General features: G+C 31.8%; 4 protein-coding genes across 13 annotated transcripts in view; 1 reads left to right on the forward strand and 3 right to left on the reverse strand.

Moving 5' to 3' along the window:
* The window catches only part of LOC115889103 (bromodomain adjacent to zinc finger domain protein 2B-like), a 160,087-nt gene extending 154,426 nt beyond the window's left edge, over positions 1-5,661 (forward strand). For all 8 annotated transcript variants that reach the window (XM_030909020.1, XM_030909027.1, XM_030909021.1 and 5 more), the window contains one exon: positions 4,703-5,661. In XM_030909020.1, the coding sequence (XP_030764880.1) occupies positions 4,703-4,859 (157 nt within the window). In that variant the 3' untranslated portion in view covers positions 4,860-5,661. The remainder of the gene's footprint in view (positions 1-4,702) is intronic.
* Positions 5,662-6,061: 400 nt separating this feature from the next.
* On the reverse strand, positions 6,062-6,994 carry LOC115889126 (histidine triad nucleotide-binding protein 1). Of its 2 annotated transcripts, none has more exons than XM_030909063.1 (3): positions 6,849-6,994; positions 6,455-6,747; positions 6,062-6,399 (listed from the first exon to the last, which is right to left on the reverse strand). In XM_030909063.1, exons 2-3 carry the CDS (start codon positions 6,563-6,565, stop codon positions 6,130-6,132), a joined length of 381 nt encoding a protein of 126 aa, XP_030764923.1. In that variant the 5' UTR covers positions 6,566-6,747; positions 6,849-6,994; the 3' UTR covers positions 6,062-6,129. The 2 variants fall into 2 exon arrangements, with proteins under 2 accessions (XP_030764923.1, XP_030764924.1); XM_030909064.1 differs by having other exon boundaries at positions 6,881-6,984.
* Positions 6,995-9,603: 2,609 nt separating this feature from the next.
* Positions 9,604-10,689, reverse strand: LOC115889123 (probable deoxyuridine 5'-triphosphate nucleotidohydrolase). The gene is made up of 3 exons (XM_030909058.1): positions 10,201-10,689; positions 9,941-10,086; positions 9,604-9,872 (listed from the first exon to the last, which is right to left on the reverse strand). Exons 1-3 carry the CDS (start codon positions 10,613-10,615, stop codon positions 9,816-9,818), a joined length of 618 nt encoding a protein of 205 aa, XP_030764918.1. The 5' UTR covers positions 10,616-10,689; the 3' UTR covers positions 9,604-9,815.
* Positions 10,690-21,278: 10,589 nt separating this feature from the next.
* LOC115889114 (mothers against decapentaplegic homolog 3) lies at positions 21,279-23,697 on the reverse strand. 2 transcript variants are annotated; one of them, XM_030909046.1, is made up of 8 exons: positions 23,341-23,697; positions 22,763-22,965; positions 22,582-22,705; positions 22,357-22,523; positions 22,125-22,302; positions 21,870-22,075; positions 21,670-21,814; positions 21,279-21,602 (listed from the first exon to the last, which is right to left on the reverse strand). In XM_030909046.1, the coding sequence occupies exons 1-8, from the start codon at positions 23,538-23,540 to the stop codon at positions 21,479-21,481; spliced, it is 1,347 nt and encodes a 448-aa protein (XP_030764906.1). In that variant the 5' UTR covers positions 23,541-23,697; the 3' UTR covers positions 21,279-21,478. The 2 variants fall into 2 exon arrangements, with proteins under 2 accessions (XP_030764906.1, XP_030764905.1); XM_030909045.1 differs by having other exon boundaries at positions 22,582-22,711.
* Positions 23,698-24,877: the final 1,180 nt, after the last annotated feature.

The following is a 24,877-nucleotide window of genomic DNA, read 5'->3' on the forward strand; positions in this document are numbered from 1 at the left end:
TAAATATGCATGCTGTAATAAAAAATATTGTCAACACCCTGTACATTGTTTTTCAGAATTAATTCTTGTGCTGACTTTGAAGCCAGAGAAATAACTTTACTAAAAAATTTTATTGCTTCCTAAATGGTATACAGGGGTATCAAAAATTGCTAGTCTATTAAAAATTTATTTTACATAAAAAACTTCGTTATTTCAAATGCAACACTATGTATTTTTTAAAATCGATCAAAAAAGTCGGAGCAGATTTAAATGTTCTTTCAAACTGTATTAGGGTTTCCTATACCTATCTGGCTCAGATTTTCAATAAAAAGCGATTTTTCAATAAAATGGCAATAAAGATCAAGATGGCTGGTGTCGCCATGGCAATTTGCTAATGACAGTAGCTGTTTTCAAAATCGACATTAGTTTATGTACTTTATTTAAATAAGTATTTATTATTTTATCAAGAAAAATAAAGAAGTAGTTCTTTTTGATTTATATTACGAAGACTTAGATATATTGGATTTTCTATAAAAGAACCAATTAAGGCAAATTCATTTTCTTAACTTCCAACGACATGTTTCTGCCTAATATGTTTTTCATATACCTACCTCCATCAGCTCTGCGAAATACGAAAAGTAGTTTTTCAAAGGAACGCTTATCAAGAAAATTCCTATTTGGATATCTGAGCATAAACCCTTCAAGCCAACAAGCAATTCTCCTCACAAAATAAAATGGCTAGTAACATATCCATTCCTTCCGCCAGCAGATACTAATTCATTTTTCTTAAAAAAGTAGAAAAAAGACTCAAAGTCTCGGTCTCAACGTTTATGTAATGTTAAACTGTTACACGTGTTTCGCTCATATACGAGCATCATCAGACCTAACAAGAAAGAACCTAAATAAATAACAAATAATGAAAAGGTCGTCATAACTTACAAATACAATCAAAATTAATTCAAATACACGTCCACATGTTACATATTAAAACAACACTGAGACGAGGCTGAAATGACCGGCAAATATTTGTCAATAAAAAAACAGGAACAAAAAATCAAATAAAATCAAACCCAGCGGGATTTGAACTCTAGGCTCCCGTGTGGGAACCAGAGAGCAAAACCACTAAGCTACCATACTACTGAAGTAAAGATTCAGAACTCAACAATAATACACGGCCGAATTAATCTTTCAGATTATTGAAAATTAATGTTGGTTCGAAATTAAAAACGTCATTCACGCACACAAGAACCGGACTTTTTAGCTCTAATTATTTCCATTTTCTCCAATAAATCAAGTTTTTTTACTTTTTTGACACTCGTGCAGAACACTAACGTTTTCAGAGAGGAAAAAATCGTGACCTGTGGCTAATAAGTGGTTCGCAAAAGCCGATTAATTCTCAGTTATATCCGAATTTCTGTATTTATTGACAAGGCTCAGATGTTCCTGTGCTCGGGTGGAAATGTTTCTTCATGATTGCCCCACATAGACCGCTTGACAGTCGCCACAATTCAAAGAATAAACTCCCGATATAGAGAGCCTCTCCGTTTTGTCTTTATTTCTAACCAAATTTGCTTTTAATGTATTAATAGTTTTAAAGGATATAGATAAATTAAGATTTTTAAAATATTTTGCCAATTGGAGGGAAATATTACCAAAAAATGTACGGGTCTCTCTGTAAATTTTTCGAATATATGACATTATAAGACATCTTATACCTATTTACAAACTTATAGTAAATCTTTTATTATTTGTTATTTATTTAGGTTCTTTCTTGTTAGGTCTGATGATGCTCGTATATGAGCGAAACACGTGTAACAGTTTAACATTATATAAATGTTGAAAACGAGACTGAGTCTTTTTTCTACTTTTTTAATTTGAACCAGGTCTCTTTGAGAAGAATGGACGCCTTCTTTAAATTTCATTTTTCTTGTTAACATAATAAATACTTACTTATTAACTTTATTGTAGGTGAATTAAATAAAAATAATCTGTTATAAATTTAAAGTCCATAAACTAATGTCGATTTTGAAAATAGCTATAGTCTGTCCAACGAGAAGATCCTTGACAGCGATAGATGAGTCTGTCATTTAAATTTCAAAGTAGTTTATTTTATTTTACAAAGAAATAAGTTGGTACAACTGGAACGCATAGCAGGAAATTAATATATGTATTTAAAATTTGACTGACAAGTAACTTCAAAAAATGTGAAAAAAACTGTATAAAATTGAAAAAGTGTAATCGAGTTATTTTATTTAATAAAAAACGGTATGTATATATAAAATATATACATTATATAATAATATATAATGTATATAAAAAACAAACAAAAACAAGACACCACATACCAAAAAATATAAAAAAGAACTATTTCTTACTGTCAAGCTTTATGAAACTTCCCGCATTTATGATTATATTTATCAATATAACTTATGTACAAATACAAATTTGTAATATTCCGCAGGAATAAATAAAACATAAATAAAACAAACTATTTTATTAATAATAACACTTACCAAATTTTATACCTCACAGGTTGATTAATTAACTTTAATCTTAATTTTTTTAAACCAGTACCTTTTGACATTATTTTTCTGCAGTACTAAAATCCATTATTTACCGATCATGTGATGTCGATATTTTACAGCTACTCCAGGTTTTAGTATGTGTTTAGTATGGTCCTTCTACCATATTCGAGATGCACTTATCTACGACGAGATGGTATACGAACTTTATTGATAGTAACTTTATTGGTGTATCTGTATAAGACTTTCTGCCTGGGCAGCGAGTATTAACCATAAACTGTGTTCTGGGTTCTACAGTTAATTTTCACTCGATTTTTCCTCTACTTGACTTCAAAAAACAAAACACACGTAATAACACGAATCAAAATGCATCATCTTCCAAAACGCAGGTTATTTGACAAAAGTTAACACAAAATTATAACCTATAATTTGGCAAGACTTTGACAAACGTCAAAAATCTAAAGGCGAGTTCATACGCACCGGCGTCCGTTTGTCGTTCATCGTTCCGTCAAACTTACGTCAAACCAATAAAATTAAAATACGATCTGTCATTTTTGAAATAAACCAATAAAACTGGTTAAAAACAACAAGTGACGACGCATGACGAATTTATATTTAAACCCATCCATAGTTAACTTAAAAATTATTAGTAACTTTTTTTAGTAAAATAAATAGATTGGTATGGGACGTCATCTGCTTTTCTTCTGTCATCGTCTGTCGAAATCTTACCTCAGAAAAAAAACAGAGTATACTAAGTGTCACTAGAAAATTGCCATGGCGACACCAGCCATCTTGATTATAATTTCATTGAAAAATCGCTTTTATTCAAAATCTGAGCCAGACAGGTATAGGAAACCCTAATATAGTTTGAAAGAGCATTGAAATCTGCTTCAACTTATTTAAAAAAATACATAGTGTTGCATTTGAAATAACCAAGTGTTTATGTAAAATAAATATTTAAAATAGACCAGCAGTTTTTGATACCCGTGTATACATTTAAGGAAACAATCAAATTTTTTAATAAAGTTTATTTCTCTGGCTTGAAACTCAAATCAAACGCAAGAATTAATTCTGAAAAGTAATGTACAAGGTGTTGATAAACTTTTTTATTATAGCATGCATATTTCTTCTTACAGTGCCATACTCTATATAAAGCGACGGCTACCTCTCGCATGTACTTGTGATGTATGTCATCAGTGTTTCAAAAGTACATGGGACCTACAGTTTATTGCCGAATCCGAACGGCACTATTTGAGAGGCTCTACAAGGCAAATATACTCAAGGTGGTTTGCCATTGCATTCCTTGAGGTGGCGGCTCGTTGGTCGCTCTATTTAGATAAATAAATATTTTTATTTAAATAAATAAACTGCCCGACCGTACTGACTGGGGATCGAACCCAGTACCTTTCGCTCCGCAGATCGAAACACTAACGCTGGAGCTACGGCCGGCCACAAATTTTTTAATATCTTTAAATATCTCAAAAACCAAAAAGCTTTTAAACATATTAAACCCTTATAATAAATGCCTTATTTTATGTGTAAGAATCCAAAAATGAAATAAAATACTGGGTGTCTCATAAGAAAAAACATAAGTTTGGTATGGATCTTAGTTCTGACACACCCTGTATATTTCAAAATAATTTTAAATTATGCACATTAGCACATTGCCTTCCCACATATACCCATAAAATATTTTGTTTCTACATCTTTCTATTTTCGTATAATCAACCGAGGCGAATGAGGTGCGCCACCCTGTACAGTATGCATCGAATAATTAAATATACTATAAATAGTAAAATTATTATAAACAATCATTAAAGTTAACTTTTATCCAGCGCCATCCTACTGCGCATGAGCATAAAAAATAGATATTTCTTATTAATATTATATTTCTTATTTTATTTTATTTGCTGTATGAACTCATCATATCACTGTCATGTACCGAAATGATGATCGAAAAAAAAACGGCATATAGTTGGGTTGGAAATAAACATCGATGACATTCCCCATATAATTTTACATATAAAATGACAGTGATCTTCATTTCATAGCCATCGCTGACGCCGCTTTTTTTTTCGATCATATGTTATATTCCCTTGTTGGACAGACTTCACCACCACCCTCATTCAAAATACATTTATGGATTAATATTAACAATCCCTTATATTAAAATAAATTTAATATATTTTTTAAACTTTTAGGTATAAATCAAGAGAAGAATTTTGTTCAGACGTCAGACAGATCTTTAACAACTGTGAAACTTTTAATGAAGATGATAGTCCTGTCGGTAAAGCTGGTCACTGCATGCGACAGTTTTTCGAATCTAGATGGAATGAACTTTGTGCCTCCCATAGTTGAGGATTGTTGAATTTTTAAGACTTCTAATGTTTAGATGAGCAGGCCCAAATGAATATATAAGATGTATATTGTTGTGGTGCTTGGTTAGATAATGAATATTAATCGAAAATAATTATTAGATTTGAGAAGCTAATAGTTTTAACTTGTGGGGAGCAATCATGTCGGGACTCAACGAGAGATATATACACAATAATTTTGTCATTAAGTATTAATTATAGACATCCTGGCATGTTTGCTTTAGACACATATTTTAAATAAATGGATACAGGTATTTTGATTGTGTGATACATTCATCATAATGTATTATTTTGAATATTCCATATTTTTGTGGATGTATTTTTTAGAACATTATTATAATTAATCAGTTTATAGACTTAATAATTATTAGTTTGTGATTTTTTACTTAAATTGATTTTGTATTTTTGATATGTTTATGTATTTTTTTAACGTTTTAATTTAAAATATTTATTTAGGATTAGGTTTGCTTGTGTTAGTTCAGTTGTGACTTTATGATAAAAGAACAAAATAGTTTGCCAGACTGTCGTGATCCAGGTTGGCTTTTATTTTAATGTGTATGTTAGTCTGATATTTGTATTATAAAACTGTAAAAATCCCTGGAAGCAAGGAGCTCAACTTTAAAATTATGTATGCTGTCACATGGTCGTTTATATAAGCCGAGTAATTATGCAAAATCTATTTAAATCTTAAATGTGTTTGGTAGACTAGTTCTGAGCAAAGTAAATTTTGCCACCTTTAGAACTAGGGATTATGTACTTGAGTGTAAGATATTTATATTAATTATATTTACTTATAAATGTAAAAATTGGTATTTTCTTTCTTTTTTATTCCCAATTTATTTGAATAATGTCAAAATAATAGACCGGTGGGGTGGATAGGGTCTTTCAATAAAAAAAAAAAGAAAGGAGTCGATAACCTCTCCAAGAGGATCCACAATAGTTAACAGTGGCACAGTTGTGTCTGTTATTTTAAATAACCTTTCCAAGAGGATTCATAACAGTTAACAGTGGCACAGTTGTGTCTGTTATTTTAATTCACAAACAAATTGTATTTTCTGGGGATTGCTATATTTTCTTTACATTGGATCAAGATAGAAGGAACCACACGCCAAACAGTTAAAAACTACCATACTTCCTTAATTTCTATTCAAAAGGTAGGGCAGAAATGTTGACAAAGAAAAGACATTTTGATTACATTATATTTCTAATTAAATTTAATGAAACTTTTAAATGGTACAGATAATAACCAGTTATTAACCAGGTGGCCATCGCATTTGTCGTCCAGATAAAACATGTACATGAGTATGGTAAACTGATTGTGCTCCAATAGGTCCATCATTAATTACAATTCGAAATCCATCATCCAAACCCCGTTGAGCTGCGATATTTTTAGCTACAATTAGTAAATGTCCCAACAATGAGGCATCACCGTCTTCTGCTTTTGAAAGCTGCGGAATGGGCTTTCTTGGAATAACAAGAAAATGTACGGGAGCTTGGGGATTAATATCATCAAATGCTACACACTGAAAACCAGAACTCAAAATCGAAAAAACATAAACACATCTATAGTGTACTTACTTGATTGTCTTCATATATAAACTTACAGGAGATTTCATTACGCAGCATTTTTCCAAAAATAGTGTCGCCACCGGCTTGTGCATTTTGGGCACGAATTACTTCATCCGACATTTTTTTTTAATTTCAAGAAGCACGTTCTAGTTTCTAGTTAAATAATTAATACCTATCTGTCCTATCTGTCTCTCTATGAACTTTGTAACCCAAAGACACAGCCCAAAGACAACTGTTTTATTTTTATTTGATAGTGAATCCTAAATATATCTATGTCTCTGAGACTGGATCCAAAAATGCGACTGGGAAATGGAAAATGATTGTCATTGTAGAGCGCATTCAGTAAACACACCGGTTGCTCCACCGGTGCAGAAAATTAAAGTGAATGCCAATGGTAACTCACCGGTTGTGGTCACCGATCACTTGAGAGCTTACCGTATTTTGTTTCCGGATTTACCCCGGACAGCCCCGGATTATAATACCAATGTGTTTACTGAATGCGCCCAATAAGACAATCGACAATCGATGACCATACCACAGACCATACGATGACCAATGGTAATTTTGGCGAGGTCAAGCCCTAGACGTCAGTCATTTCTTCTTTCTTTCTTGATTGGTTGGCCTATGAGAGGCGGGATATCTCAAACACATCACCTAATTGACCATGATATGACCGAGGACCGCGGTTCGGATTCCGTGTAAACAAAGTAGGCTTCGTCTAGACCTTGTTTATATAAAGGGCACAGAATAGATATCAACCAGAAACCTAACTGGAGCTGAAATCCGTGACGTTTCACGAATTGGGCCGCCATTTAATAGCGGTAGAACACAGAGACGTATTTAATAAATTTCCGTTGAATGTATACAGAGTTGTATTTATTTTTTTGTTGTAAATTGAAAAGTATAGAATTAATTAATATCATTCGGCAGTTAATAAAACTACTGCTTAAAACTTTAATAGGTGAGTTTGTTAAAGTTAAAAGTAAAGGCTAATTTGTTTAAGATGCTGTAATATTGGTTTAGTACAAATGTCCCAACATATTTTATGGAGTAATATTTTTAATGTAAAACTTATTGCCAGCGATAAAAAACACTGCATTAGTAAACCATTAGAGATATCGCGGTATAAAAATAGTTTATATTTTTAAACGATTTTATTTAACTTTACCATACCTTTGTTTGTTGCAAATCTGGCAGCAGCTTTATTGATCACTTCTATTATCCCAATTTTTCCGAAATGTTGCACACGTATTGAGTTCCGGTGACACTTTTATAATATTTTTGAAGAAAAAAAATCAAATTAGCGGATCCAATATGGCGGATTTTTTAATATAAGAAGAGATTTGGTTGAAATTTAAAACTTTGGGTTCTTTATAAGGACGCTTGAGATACTTACCTTCAATTGGCCCGTTTTAAAACATCCTGTAAAGATAGGGTAGGTGTTCATTTAAGTTTCAAACGAAATAAATAAACAAGCTAACATCAGAATACTTAGGTATTTATTCATGCCTCCATATAATTAGTTTGTTTTTATTGGCTGTTTTAAAATTAAGGTTTATCTTTTTTAATGTATAATACAATTACATAAGCAGATATAATTTAGTTACATATTTTAGGGGAAAAATAGTAGATGGATGTTTGAAATTAATTTGTTTGCATATTATATATATTTCTTTAATAAAATGTCTTGTCCCATATTCTTCGTAATATTTACTAAAAACAAGTTCTAATAAAGAAACAAAAGATACAAAATTGTCATGTGACATCTGAAGATTGCCAAAAATATCTAAATTATTATTTTCACTCTTTATTATTTTCATAGGCACGTAAATGGCAAAACAACGATGTATCATCTAACTCACTGTGTGCCTTTGCATATTTGGTACATATATCACATGAATGTATACTCAAACATTTTTTTATTAAATATCCACAAACGTATCGTAAAACTTTTTGCATCTTGGCGAAACATAACTCCGGCTTTTGCACATTCTTGAGGCACAAACTGAACCAGTACTCTTTGAAGTTATTATAAATAATGTACCTAGCACAACAAATATTTAATTCCGTTCAGTTATAAAACAACACAAACTACAATATTCAATATTTATGAATGACGAACAGCTACTGCTCTCAGCAAAACGCAAAACACAGGGCCCAGTCACTCTTATGGAGCATTAAATTACAAATTGACGATTCGGCCCACTACAGATGGTGCTAATTTACGTCGTGTATATATGGTTGCAGAACAGTTCTTCGTGTATGTATGGTTGCTTCAAACTATGGAGTCTAAAAGCCCTAGGAGCCCTCCATACATGCTCCATACTTCAAACGTTACGATTGGCTCGGTCTTTAAATTCATTTTATGAATTTTGCGATTGATTTCCCTCTTCCGTCCACACAGTACTTCAAATACTCCTTTATTTATGCTTCATACTATATTTAAGCTGCCTTTATTTTGTTTTTAATACAAAATGTATTTCTCGTGCTTTTTATTGTATTCCGACTCCAACTTTTTCATATTATATTATTCAAAGGTAGCCATATTTCTTAGTGCTTCTTGAATTATACAACAGTGATGAACTGCAACGAGATGAATTTTCAAAGTATAAGCAGCCTCTAGGATAAATTTTACATATCTGTTGTAGCAGGCTGAATTCATAATTTATTACCATAAAGATATAATTCTCGTCAAGATATCTGGTGGTGTAGGGGATAAGGCTCTCGTCTAGCAACACGAAGGTAGCCGGTTCGAATCGTGCCGCCGACACGACTTTTTTATTTAATAAATAATTATTTTGACCTTGAAGCCCTGAGCCGCACTCGGCCCGCTATAGATGGCAGCAAAAATTTTGTTCGCTTTTTTATTACATTGACTGATCGTTCTGTAGTTATTCTGTGGCAAAACATAAGTGAACTGCGAACGCCAGTGCGTTGACAGGTTCTACCGCTATTTTTAGGTTAGGCGATGTTTCCCGCGCAAACTCTAAGTTAGGCTTCTGGTTGATATCTATTCTTGTGTAAAGGGTCTAGATTAGCACTGGTAACTGGTAACAAAAAGGAGACGTTACTTTCTTTTATCCAACTTTTACCGCTTTTACCCTTCTTTAACATTCTAAAAATATTTGGCGCTTCTTTGGAATGTATAACCAGAGGTATAAACCTTAAAACTTTATATTATATTTACAAATATGTATTTCAAATTATAAATAAGGACTTTATTAATACCAGAGATTAATACTAAATTAATATAAAAAAATGATATAGCGTAGGTGTTACCTTCTTAAAAATAAATCACATTTTTAAATACATAATACAGCTTAAGTTTAGAGAACAAGTAAGTTTAGGAAACATAAGACAAAACCAAAAATCAATTAGTTCCTGTAGAACCAAATCCTCCTTCACCTCGAGTAGTATCAGACAACTCCTAGAAAATTACAAGACAAAATATAGTAAATAACTTCTAGATTATTGTTTTTTAACAGATAGTTTTACCTCTACTTCAATCAGGTCAGGATAATAGATTTTCTCACAGATCAATTGAGCTATACGATCGCCCCTTTTTACTTCAAAATCTGCATCTGAATGATTAAATAAAACTACCTTGAGAACACCTCTGTAATCCTCATCTACTACTCCAGCTAGAATAAAGGAATGGGTAAAAGTATAATTCCCGAAATATAAATAAGAAATAAAAGACTGTTACAATATAAGTTGCAATTTTAACTGTAGTCAATAAAATAGGTATTTATTACCGCCAACATCAATGAAATTCTTAACTGCAAGGCCTGAACGTGGGGCAATTCTTCCGTAACAGCCATGGGGTAGCTCAATTTTAATTCCAGTGTCGACTAGGGCTTTTCCTCTTGATGGAACAGTTACATCTTCAGCACTTTTGAGATCGTAGCCTGCGGCTTTTACTGACCCTTTTGTAGGTGGAAAAGCGTCAGGATTTACTTTAGTAAACTTCAATAAAAGACTTGAACTATCTGCAGCCGGCATTTTAGAAAAATAGCGAGTATTCGGATAGTCTGTCTTGCTAGAATATCTAGATAAAAATGCCACGAAAGTCACTAAAGTTGAAGCAGTTGAAATGGAATTGGCGGGAAGTGTCGACGAATGAACCCAACGGTGGGGACAAAAACGAGGGAATTTCGTCAAAAGGACCATAATTATGAGTTTCTGATTCTGAGCATGTTCATTCTATCTATAAAGTAGCGCGAAAAGGGGTTTAAATTGAGGTTATATTGTTATATATCTTACCTTTTTGACAGAAATGTAAATAAAATTTGAATTTTGTGACACATAAACAACGGACAAACTTAGAATGCGGGAAATTTAAATGAGTTTACATTATTAAAATATGAACACAAAAGTTTAGTGTAATAAAACGAATTGAAATAAAATAAAGGTTACATAGTATTTATTCAAAAATAAAATACACAGTTTGGTAGTTGCTTTTTAAACACTACATTTCTATAAAATGAAATTTATGATAACAATAAATGTTCCAACCAATTACGATTATATTAATTAGTCCTTAACTATTTTCTATTTTTTGAAAAAATACAATTTACGTTATTCCATCTACGTTATATGACAATTTAGAACAGATAAATAAATATCACATTAAAGAAAGTTAATAATTGAGTGGAATTTTTATTGAAAAGCTACTATATACGACGACAAAAATTCTTTAGCTCAAATACTGAAGTAATATTACTTATACCATGCAACTAAACTACTCATTGAAATAAACAGTATTATTAGATGCTAATAGTACCAAATTTACATGAAAAATTAACACATTTTTAAAAACTACAGTTCAATCAGTTTTGAAGTGTAATAAAATATAAAATAATTAATATCTTAGGTCTTTTCACAAGTACAGGTATACAATACAGTGGGTAGATCTCTAAAATGTTAGATAATAACATTGAACAACAATCGCAAATAAGCGGTAAATAATCAACAACAAATCTGTTGCTACCACAAGAATTAGTGTCTACAATAAAATGAAATCTCAAATCAACAATTATTATTAAATTATATATATATCAACCACACACAATTAAATACTTTTTAGCACCACTTTTTTAAACCATTGCATTGCCACAATTATCTCACCAAAATTCTCTTAAATAATTTTCGTTTAATTTCGATTAAATCATTCAACTTGCAGTAGCAACAATTTTATAAAATATAGAAAACATATAAAATTATATATGTAGGTATCTGCAAAGATTAAAAACAGATTGTCTATTATAAAGTTCATAAAAATGTAACTGAGGGTAAAAAATATTTAATAAAAAATACCACTTCGCAAAAAATAAACATTTAATATGATTTGTATATGAAAGATCGATATTTTTTAAATAAGTGCAAATATAATGACAACGTCCTATGAGTTAAGCTTGATTTTGTCCGTTATCCGACGTCGGACAACGGATGCATGAAAATCAAACTTTATACTTTTTCTACATCGACGTTGTCTGTTAAGAGTCCCTAAAACATTGTCTAAATCGTCCCTTTCGGCGAGAAAAGCCATATTTAGACAAACGAGGTCCGAAAAATTATAGCAAAAACAATCTACAGTATGATAAAAAAAACGGCGTTCAGTTGGCTTGGAAATTACGATCGATGACAGTCCCTATATAATGCTATCCATATATTCATGCTTTTGAATAAAAACATTAAGGAAGGAGCATGTCAAAAAACTTAGACGAAGCCCAATGAAGACCTAGTACGGCCGACTTAAATGCCAGTTTATCAGTGTAGTTCTAATTTTATTTAAAACATATAAAAATCTAATTTATATGTATATCTTTCTGTCGTCGGAAGCAAAAAAACAACATAAATTGTGTTTTTTTGACGACGGAAATATATATACTTTCCGAAACGTTAAGCATTTTTTTGTCCGTTAGACAAATTTGTTTATTAGTGACCACTGCTGACAAATACTCTCCGTTGGATTAACGCAGCAGTGTTTACAAAAAATAACTATTTTATTTTGTAGATGTTCTCGCAGTAGGGGAAATACCCATAGGGCTTTTTTGGAGACATGAATATGCCACATAGGTATAGATATCTTTTAATATTGGCTTTGACATCAAATAATTGCACCTATTTGAAAAATAACATAAAGATGTCAATCAATTAATCCTGATTAGTTCTCATTTTTCTACTCTAAATATAACAAAATAATATATATTTTTTGTAGTAACATGATTTATGACAAAAATTTACAAGTCTTAAAACCTAAAATTTGTAAACCAAAGTAGTAAAAATAATGTACATGCACAGAAAGTTACATTAATATAAATAGAAATAAATGTATAGGGTATATAAATCACTATTAGCTTTTTTTTAATCCTGTCCTATATATAGGGTGATTCACGGCAATCGATGGCACGTTAGACGTTTTTGGTTGGAGAACCGGAGTCAGTTGATTTAGACATATTGAATATGTCGACTTTCCTTAACCTATAAACCAAATTTCAGCTTTCAATATGCCGAAGTTATGATCTACAACAAGCTTATTCTAGATCATGTTCTTTGTCAATTTTAAATGTTTTTTTTTGGCCGAGACGAGGCGAGTGTGTACTTGGGGCTCTCGCGTCCTCTCGGGCCCTCTCGCCTCGCACTCTGAACGTTTTTTACCAAGTACACGCTCGCCGAGGGGACCCGAGGTGAGACAAGGCGAGTGTGTACTTGAGGCTCTCGTCTTGCCTCGGAACCTCTCGCCTCGTCTTGGGAGTGCTCGGTCTAGAGGCGGTCTCCAGCACGAGTCAAAGGAGACGAGAGCTATAGAGAAACCAAATAAAAGAGAGACACAATAGATTCTATATTTATCTATGGCGAAAGCGTTAAGTAGGAGGTCCCGCGAAAATATACACCGTGCTCTCGGGAGATCGGCCTTCCTTAGCTCGTCTTCTCAACTGCCTTTCAGTTGACGCCTATTTTCGGTATTTAAATTATTAAAATATAAATATATAATTAATACAGTGAATAAAGGATTCAGGTCAAAGTACCGAAAAATCTTTTAAGGGAACTGTAGGAAAAAAACAGATTCTTTAATGGTCACTTTCCGGGCCGTTTAAGAAAGAAAAACACGTTTATTAAAAGCTATGCACAAGGTTTTCATTCAGTTTGATGGAAAGTCTTCAAATTAAAATATATGACTGCCAACCTAATATAAACGTTCATTAGTTTCTATAAGTATCTACGTTTATTTTAATAATTGAGAAGCGATCAAACAAAACGAATCCATTTTGAGATATTAATTTATAATGTACAGAAGAAAGAAGAATTTTATAATGTACATCAAAGATACAAGGAGACGAGAGCCACAGGAAGGATACAGACTTTCTAGACACTGTTTACGCTTTTTTGTCATCATTAACATAAGAATTATTACTCTAATTACAAAATTATTGATTAATCTCTTTTATCCTCAGTTAAAAATAAAGATTTATTTTTTAAAATGTAAAATAATTTGTTTTAATATTATTAGGTAAAATAATTAGGTAAAAAATAGCAGATATTTTAAATTTTAATACACCTCACCTTGGCAACATAAAGTCGAAAATACAGTTTGTTTCGATCCTTGGCAGTTACGTCATCATTTTCGACGTTATATTGGTTTTCATGACAAACACGGACAATAGAATGATAATCTGTGACGTAACAGCCAAGGATCAAAAAACAAAGCGTAGATGAGTATGCTTCTACAAAATACCAAAAATACAATGAAAACAAAAATAATCACAGGCGGATTTATCTTTTTCTGTTTGAAACTAATACATGCAATTTGATTTTGTGGATTTCGCTGTTTTTCTTTATTTTCTTGGCTTTCAGATCGGTTTTATATTGGATTTCAGAAAAATGTTTGCCCAAATTTTCCCGAAAGTGTTATTAAATTTATCTTGTTGAGCGCCTGATTGCTTTTTTTTTACAAAATTATTCTTCAGAATATATATATTTATTTACGTACTGCAAAATTTTATTGGTGTTTTTGTGGAATGCCTCGGGGCGCCTCGCTGGACCTCTTATTTTTTGTGGCGCCTCGGGTCCCCTCGGCGAGTGTGTACTTCCAGCATAAAAGAATAATAGAAAAATTATGAGATATGATAGTAGTTTCGAAAACGTAAGAATATACCGGGTGTTCTATTTAAAATAACAAAGATACTACCACATTTAGGATCAAGCGGCAACACTGTAAGTAATGCTGAAAATTGCCTTTTAGACAAGGAGAGAGAGACTTTTTTTTAGATTTTAACCATTCTCCATAAACGTCTAACATACCATATGCATGGCCGTGAATCACCCTGTATTTAATCTCTAGAAATTGAGTTTAACAAAAAGTTAAATATTTAATTCTAAAATCAGCAATTTGTCAAGTATTATTTTATAATAAAAAACAACACTTATATAAATTTGAAATTCAAGATCGAATTCTCAACTGAATTAAAATCACAAATCACTTAAGAGCGACTTAAGTGAAATGTCACTTTTGTTTAAATAATAAATTTAAGTGTCTCATTTTTGTTGATTCTTATATAGATATACTTAGATTTCTATAAAATGTCATAATTTTTAATCTGGTCTGTAACTAAATACTGTCACGTTATGTAATATTGGAGATAAATAAAAAAGTTCTCTTGTTTGTTCAGTAAAATAAATACATATATGTATACAGGGTGTCCAAGGCGGAGCGTGCATTAAAAGTTTCTAGAGAACTACAACATCTAGCTCGGAGATTTTTTGCACATCATAGTTTCACAACGAGATCTATCGATTAAAAATATTTTCAATATGGCGGCACTTCCGGAAATATCGGAAGTTGACAGCAACTTTCTCATTTTAAATGGGTGCCGCCATTTTTTATTACGTACTTAAATTCTCTATAAAATTTTATGAATTTTGATATTAAACCCTCTATATCTAACATTAACCGTTTTTGAGAAAAAACTGCCTGTCAAAAATATGTGTATAGCCTAAACGTCAAATTTAGTGATTACCACAGCCACTGTGCCATAAAGAGAAAACATGTAACTATCTATTTCATAATTAAATTGTTCGAATGAATATAATAATGGCCGCAGCTGTCATAAAATTGAGCGATTAAAAATTATCATAAATCATTTTGTTCAAATGGAAACCCATTTTTTATATTTCATTAGTGAAAAGGCTTTTCAATTCGTTACTTTTTAACTATACCTGTTCCTATACCTAAAATAAATCGTTTTTAAGTTATTTATGATTTAGTTTTAAAGCGTATATTTTTCTTGATCATAACCAGTAGCCTATGACTTTAAACGTCAAGTGATGTAATACAATAGATGTGGCCATGTCATATTGTGACGCTTGGTTCAAAAAGCAGCATCATTTTCGAGCCAACTTTGTGTTCAATCATACGGAATATTATTAATAATATCAACTATTATATATAACTAAAGAACGAAAATACGAGATATATTTTTATAAATACACTTTTTAAACTCTTAAGGCAGGCAGTATTTATACTATAGGAAAATTCAAATAATTCGTTTTCTGACAGATGGAAATAAATTGTCTGACCGTTTGACACTTAATATCAAAGGAAGCTAGATAAAATCAAGAAAAATGTGCGTTTTCAAACTCGACCTTAAATTAAAAACAATTTATTTTAGATTTAGGAACATGTACAGTTAAATAGTAACGAATTGAAAAACAGTTTCATTAGTGAAATAAAAAAAGGGGGGTTTTCATTGGAAAAAAATGATTTATGATAATTTTTTAATCACTCAATTCCATGACAGCTACCGCCGTTATTATATGACATTTGAACAATTTAATTTTTGAAATAGATAACCACATGTCTTCTCTTTATGTCACAGGGGCCGTGGTAATTACTAAATTTGACTTTTAGGCTATACACATTTTTTTGACAGGTAGTTTTTTTCGTCCAATAATTTTAAATAATTTTTCTCAAAAACAGTTAATGTTAGATATAGAGTGTTTAACATCAATATTCATAGAATTTTATAGAGAATTTAAGTATGTAATAAAAAATGGGGGCACCCATTTAAATTAAGAAAGTTGCGGTCAACTCCCGGTATTTCCGGAAGTGCCGCCATATTGAAAATATTTTTAATCGATAGATCTCGTTATAAAACAATAATGTGCAAAAAATCTCCGATCTAGATATTGTGATTCTCTAGAAACTTCCAATGCACGCTCAGCCTGGGACACTCTGTATATACAAAAAAAGTATATAACTCACGGATAGGTATATTATTTTAGAAGGATTTCCATAAGTCTTTGGAAATTCGGAACAGGTGAGCTCTGAAATATGGACAAAATCCGGACTTTGTCGAGAATATAGTCTGTCTAATGAGAAGAATACCTAAAAGTGCGAGTTGTCTGTTAGTTTAATTTATAGGAAAATTGGATTCTGTTATTTTTTGGGCATCGACTGACGATATTCTTCCCTGACTCGTTGGACAGGTCTAACTTTACTTTAAAGGGAAAATTAAAGGCAGTTCAAAAATGTGTTAAGTATACTCTTTGGCCTTTGTAAGCAGTACTAAGCTGTATACTGTATACTTTGCAAATAACATCAGCATTGGATTATCTTTTTTTAATAAAAAACTTTGAGCATTAAGCTTGATTTTCATTATTAAATGCTTAATTTTGTTAGTAAACTTTAATATTGCACATTATATACCGTTACTTCCAAACCAATTTACCGGTTGCAAAATCAATTGAAGAGTACAGGGGAAAACTTGATAAGCGCTAATTTCTTAATTTTAGAATTTTACATTATTATAGTAGGTTAGGTTCCTTACAAAATGTACAAACTCTGCAGGGCAATAAGTTGTTAAATCTTATGATATATGCCTAGTAAAAATCTAGAATACGAGTAGACGAAAAAGCATGATAACCTCCAGCCGTCCACTGCTCTCTAGTAAAATTAGTAAAATGGGGCGCTTATCATGTTTTCCCCTGGACCCTTCAATTAGCATGAGCTAAAGTCCAACAAATCAGGGAAAATTTCGAAGGATGATATTCGAAAAATGACAGAAAACACAATTTACTTGTGAATACAGGCACAACTATCACTGTCATGGATACTTTCGTTAAACAAGTTATATTCACAAGGTGCGCATAATCATAACAAAATAACAACAAAAGAATTTGCAATTCACATGCACGAGTGCACCAAAAACTAAAAGTTTGACCTTATAGAGATGGGTGCTGTCGAACATTGTCGGTTAAGTGGATGTGTGACATCGTAACGATCAAAATATTCAACAAAGTTAAGTTGTTCTTACGGTTGGAAGTCACGGACTTTGTTCAAATTCCGGCCGGACTACCCCGAACATGTCCTGGTAAATCTAGACGAATGGAGACCCTTTATCTCCGGCTATATTTTATAATACATATATAGATTCTCAAAATATAGAAAGAAAAATTGTTTAGGCAACCATAAATATAAATGCTATTTACAGTATAGGGTGGTTACATACATTTTAACCAATAGTTTTTAAACAATCTCCTCAAATAAAAATTCGGAAAAAGTTTTGATTACAAAAGTTGCAAAACAAGAATCCATCAGAACTCTCATATGAGTTGATTCCACAAAATGAAGAAACTCTTATATAATTTTATTATATACCTAAAAACTGCAAGAAATATTTTTCCATTATATATTTTGGGCTAGCCGAAAAACGCCTTTTGAAAGCTTAGAAAAGTGAAAAAGAAAATAAAAATATGCAGTTTTAGTGTTCATTGATTAAAAATGGTCATATTTAGCAAAAAAACTAGATTACTCTCATATAATTAATAAGCCGCAGTTTCATTCCAGTCAGTGGCACCAGCACTTAGTTATTTATATAAAGGGTCGCTGATATGTATGAAACCGGTCGATTATTGGGAGAAGTATAAGAGCTACAGCAAAAAGTCAATACAAAAGTTATAGGGTTTTTGGTTTGGTAAGTATACAGGGTCGTCATCTTAGATTAACAATAAAAAGTCGTCATTGAGTCGTGGCACATCCTGGAAACCCCTTGTATGTTATTGGGTATCTCAATTATTCCTTCAATTTTAAGCAAAATTTGTAATACACATATGTACCTAAATCCAACCGTTTCCGAGATATACAGTTTTAGTTTTGAAATGTTAAACAATTTTTTTGATTTCCACACTTGATATCTCATTTTATACATCTATAAATGCTAACTTGAAAACTAATTTCAAATATTATTAAGTATTATAATTTCCGCAGAATGGCATCGTTAAATGAAACCGAACACATCGAAATTAATTAAATCAAATTGTTTAAGTGATATTTTCAAAACTCAATAAATCGGAAACGGTTGGTTTGAGGTACATTGTGTGTATCTCGACTTTAGCTTAGAATTGAAGGAAGAATTGAAATATGCAATAATATACCGGATGTGTCATTTAAAAATGAAACTTTGATGTACCACGACTTTATAACCGACCCTGTATACTTAAATTTATTACTCACCAATAGACATTTAAAAAGGCTGTACTTAAACTGCAGTTAAACGGTAGCTTACTAAAATGCCGTTAATAGGTATGACGTCGTTGATGTGACGCACTTGACGGCTTTATGAAATATAGGAATTTTATAAAGACTAACCAACGCTATCCACCCCTCCAAATAATCAACTTAACCAACGCAACTAGCCTCGACACTGATAAAGAATATAAAAAACAAATGTAAATTAGTAAAAATCAACCAACCCCACCAAATAACCAACTAACCAATGAATTAACACCCTCCAAATAACCACGCTAACCAACCCGCCAAATCACTAAACCAATCCAACCAAAAAGAGTGAAACCAGTGCAATAAGATCACGCTATAAGCAAAAAAAATATAAAAAAGTCTTGGTCGGCGTGAGATTTGAACCACGGACCATTCGCTAACGAAGCGATAGCCTCAGCCACTGACCCACAGGTGCTCTTGCAAAATGCTTAAGGTTAGGCATTACTTTCCGCCGACATGAACGACGTCACAAAATCTATTAACGGCATTTTAGTAGGCTACCGTTTAACGGCTGTTTAAGTACATCGATTTAAAAACTAGTGTTGGGAAAATTCGAATTAAATAATACGACTAATTCGATAGTAAATTAAAACTAACTAATTCGAATTATCTTTTTCGATATAATCGAGATAAAAATTAGTAGTATTTTATATTATATCTGTGGTAACCGAATTACAAATGAACATAGAACATAACCTCTTATGGACGAATACGAATATTAGTAATTAGTATAGTAATATTAGTAGTATTCTTTCGTTCGGAACGAACTGAACATTTTCACTTAAACTGATTTATAAAGGGAATCGACAAAGAAAGGAACGATCCGATATAGAAAAATCCAGAAATCATTGTTATTTCCTATACCACGTAGGAATAAATCAGTTTAAGTGAAAATTTTCATTTCGTTCAGAACGAAAGAATACTACTATTATTTGGTTCATTTCCATCTCACCCAAATTTCACCGAACACTAAAATTAATTTTCTTCTTTTATCTAAATAATTATTGATTGCAACTGATAAAATAAAAAGAAATACGAACCGCACGTAAACAAGGACATACTTATATCGTTTTAGAAGAAGCTTTTATTTTAGATATGAGCTTTTCAATAGGAATTGAAACAATCATAAACTCGGCACTTTTAAATTTAAAACTTTAAATTATGGTTTAATTTATTAAACGGCTTCGGCACAGTTAATAAAATACATTGAATAAAGAATATATTTTTTATTTTTTATTCAGTGATAGAATATAGGTATGGCAATGGTTCAGAATTTGTTTAAAATAGCCCCTAGATGAGAACTATCTGGGACGAATTTATTTTTAGGTTAAATTTATAATACTACTAAATAATTCGAATTATTAATTCGATTATTCCCATCACTATTAAAAACCCTATAATTTTATATATAACTTTTTGCGGTACCTCGTATATTTTACACAATAATCAACAGTTTCCATACATATCAGCGACCCTGTATTATTTTCGGCACGTGCATTTGACAAAAAATGGCCACTAACACTAGATAATTTACCACTGAATTTATTGAGTTATATGTAAAGTTTTCCATGCCCATGTCAAATTAAATCTGAGGACTATAGACGGCAAAGAAAAACGATGTATTTAATAAATTGATAGCAAAATGCCAAAATATACAATCTGAGGCAAACAAGGAAAATGTAAAAGAGAAAATTGACTTTTTAAGGGGGTTTCCACAAAAAAATTAAGAAGATAATGATTTCTGAAGGAAGCTCTTTTAATAAATTAACACCTTGACTGCCATTGCACTTGTATTGTTACTTGTTACCAATATTGACCCAAAATGTATTAAAAATCATCATTTTTTAATATTTCATACTATTTATTTGTCTAGTGCAGACGCACAGAACCACACATTTCAACGCAAACGCTACGAATTTACTTGTGTTAGGAGCTGCAGAACATTTGGTCAAGAATCAGATTTCTACAACTCTTGGTTGGCGTCTGGAAGTAGATAATCAGCAACAAGTTAGTTTGTGCTTAACAGTCAACATGTTAATATACAAAAATTGTTGCCACTGAAGTAATCAACTTTTGCAACAATTTTCTCTATTCCCTTTTTGGGTTTTTTATTGCAATTAATGCCGTCACTACTAGCACTCTTTCTCGAATCCATCATTGGGGCAACTACCCGCGCGTTTTTAACTGCACAGTTAAAACTGAGCAAAGTAATCAAAGTATATGGGGGGCCTTATGATATAACATAAAACCACCTACTGTTATAAAAAAAAATACTTTTTAATAACATGTATATTTTAGGTAGCCTAATTTAACTGTTCATTAATATATCTTCTTTAACTCAATATACATTAAATGTGAAATTATAACCCAAACCTCACTAATTAATGTTCAATATAAAAAAAACATAGGTGGTATTGTCACAAAATTACCACAACTTAACCTGATCAATCTGTTTCTAGTTTTAGTGTATATTTTTATGACATTGAGCTGCATGGTAACCTTGGTGAGCCCATTTGAGTTAAAACTCGATCAAGCCATTGCAAAGGACCATTTAAATGTAATTCTATCCAACATGGAGTAGAGGTAACTGTCTGTCGCCTAAATCCAAATACAAATATAGGAAAATATAAGGTAATACATCTGTATGCTTTTGCTAAAGTTATACCTGTACTCTGCACCCCAGCCTTTAACAAATGACATTCTGATAGTACACATTCTTGTTAATTGGTACACTGCTTCAAAGCCTTGACTAACAGACTGTGATAACAATGCAGCAAATTCTTGATTGTTGAAGATTTTTAGATTACATCCTAATACATAAATACATTAAAAAAATAAAATACAGTAGAAAGAAAAATATATTACCAGGTGGTATTTTACAAACAGTAGCTGGATGCCAACCATACCTTTGGTTACAATTGGGAGACTGAACAAATATACTCGAATCGCTTAGACATTCTGCAAATACTTCCCCACCGATATAGTAAAGTCTCACTCCTTTTCCTATGTGTCTTCTTGTTTGTTCCACAACTGTATTTCTATTCACGTTTGATAGGAGACCCAGACAAAATCTATAAGAATTCCTATTCATAACTTGTAAAATATTAAAATATAATTTACCTTTCTGAATTACTTGGATCTGTGAATCCATCAACAGTAATAGAAGGTTGACTTGCATGAAAGGTCTCACCTACTCTAGTGTTAAGTTCATAATAACTTATACTACACCAAAATGTAGGTTCACAATACATTACAGGCTGCGCATCTACAGGAGGACTAGGAGTTATTCTTGATAAACCTATAAAGCCATCTGTTAGAATCACTACAAATGGTACCGTATAAATTGGCTTACTCATGTTATCATTTGGATCAATTGGATCTCCATCTTCTGACATATATCCTGGAGGAGGAGTTTCAGTTGGAGGTACAATACTTAATGGCGATTCCATACTAGATGGAGTACCGTTTGGACAAATTCCAACAGTATCCATAGGGTATCCACCAGTATGTTGCATAAGTCTAAAAATAAAACAGTTAAAAAAATTAATAGTTATGTCATGTGTAATCAGAAACTTACCCTAATGCACCATGAGGAAATGAAGTGTTTTCTGGTACAGAAGTGCTTAAATCTTCCAGTGAATGAGGAAATATATTATTCTCATCGCCCAAAGTGTGTCTAGGTACTAAAATCGCAGGTAACGCTAAAACTCGAGAAAATATTATAGCAAAATTCTAATCTATTTGCATTAATAACTTACCAGGACTTTCTATTCTTGTATAGTGATAAGGATTAACACAAACCTCATCCTTCTTTAAAGAATATGCATATTCACAATGATCAAGAGCTCTGAGCTCATGATGTGATTGTAGTTCTGGCCACCTCCACAGACGACAATATATAACATGCGGTAGTCCTTTTTTTTGTTGTTGGATATTTCCCAAATCAACATTTGGTCTAGCTCTAAAAATTTATTTTAATGAAACAATCAGTTTATGACACAAGGACTAATTCCTCAATATTGCAATATTTAAAAATATTAAAACATTAAACTCATCCATTGCATAAATATTATTAGTAAAAATATAATTTATTTTTCGTATATATAAAAAATGTGTATAGTTTTATATATTTAAATAAAAAGATGTATTTTTTCGGTAAAAACTAGTAAAATTTATATTTTGAATGATTCTCTAGTCTCTTTATTTAATTAATGTGTTTTCCAGACACTATAGGGTAGGTCACAAGCCAGACAAGGTGCGGTGAGAGGGGAATACAATCCATAATGACCTTAAACTTCGCATCTTAATGTTTGAGAAGCACAAAAGAAAACATTACCTTGGAACTGTCACGCATTTTGTGTTATGGTTTTGCGAAGAAATTGCACGTTCGAGTTCTTCTAAAGCACTAGATTTTTTCAATTTCTTTACAAGCGATTTAACTGCCTTCTCACACCATTTGTCATCATCAGAGCCTTTTTTCCAACCAAGCAACCGTCTTACCACTGGTGGAGTGAATGACGGCAACATTACGTTCATCGTATATTTTTTAAATATTCATCAAATCACAATTGAAACTGACACTTATTTCAAAAAATCTAATATTAGTTTAACATTTTACTTTATTATTATTGCTGCCTACAGCCATATTGTCTACGCTTGACATTCTGTTGACATCACAAATCATACCCACAGAACACAGAACATTATACAGCAATGGGCGCATTCATTAAACACACCGGTTAGTCCACCGGTGCAGAAAATTAAAGTGAATGCCAAATGGTAACTCACTGGTTGATTCACCGATCACTTGAGATTACCGCCTACCGTATTTTGTTTCCGGTTTATTTACGTACCGGCAGCGTACCGGTAACTTGATCGTTCAATGAAAAGTTATCGGTAGGTCTTTACCGGTTAATAGCGGTGTGCGTTAATAACTCAATGCGCCCATCGCCCATTGACAAAAGGATATCAACAACGGACCGTACTCACGTGACTTTTCTTTTCGGCCTGACAGGAGTCATGCCATAGAGTCATGATATGATTGATATGGAGTACTATGGGTATGGGCATAGGGTATGGGCTTGGATATGGGCTGGGTATGGGCCTGATTGTTTTGACAAGTGGCTCTAGTAGCTCGAATGTTGTCATACTAGTTGTCAACAATTTTTATTACATTTACATGTAGTTAACTGGAGGTGTAATGTTTCTTAAATGTTTTTTGGCAATAAAAATAATAATAGTTAATTTTCACAAGACATTTAGTAAAGAAATTCCGAATGACAATGGGACAAAAGATGAAACAAATTCAAACGAAAAAAAAAATTTAAAAAAACGCGTCCATCACCTTTTTGTGCGTGGTAATTTTCAGCAATCAGCAACTTTTTTGTTTATAAAGATTTACACATACTACTTGCGAAGAAAATATAGCAGAAACATTAGGAAACTTAAAAAACAATATCAATAATTATTTCTAATGGAATTGGAGATATATTTTTGGCGATAGCGATAGTTATACAGGATGTCCCAGAAATAAGTCCAAGTATTTTAACTGGTAGTATATTTCGGCCTCAGAAACACGCCTATGAGGGTTTTTTTGCAAAAAAATTGAAAAATTGGAATTTTTTGAAAAAAAAATTAGAATTTTTTTTAGTTTTAAGTTGAAAAACATTATTTCTTGATAATATGGTAACATAGGTAGTAGATTAAATTTACATGAAAGAAAATCCAGAAAAGATCCAGTGGTTTTTTTAAGCAAAAAAACATTTTTTGTTTAGTTTTTTGGACTTATTTGAAAAATGGTATAGAGAAAAAGTTTCTTTTGACCTTTTGACTTTTAAAATATTTGCACTTATTTCTGGGACACCCTGTATATA

The sequence above is a fragment of the Sitophilus oryzae genome, unplaced genomic scaffold (genome assembly GCF_002938485.1).
Source record: "Sitophilus oryzae breed Bouriz unplaced genomic scaffold, Soryzae_2.0 scaffold_810_pilon_pilon, whole genome shotgun sequence".
Taxonomy (NCBI): Eukaryota; Metazoa; Arthropoda; class Insecta; order Coleoptera; family Curculionidae; genus Sitophilus; species Sitophilus oryzae.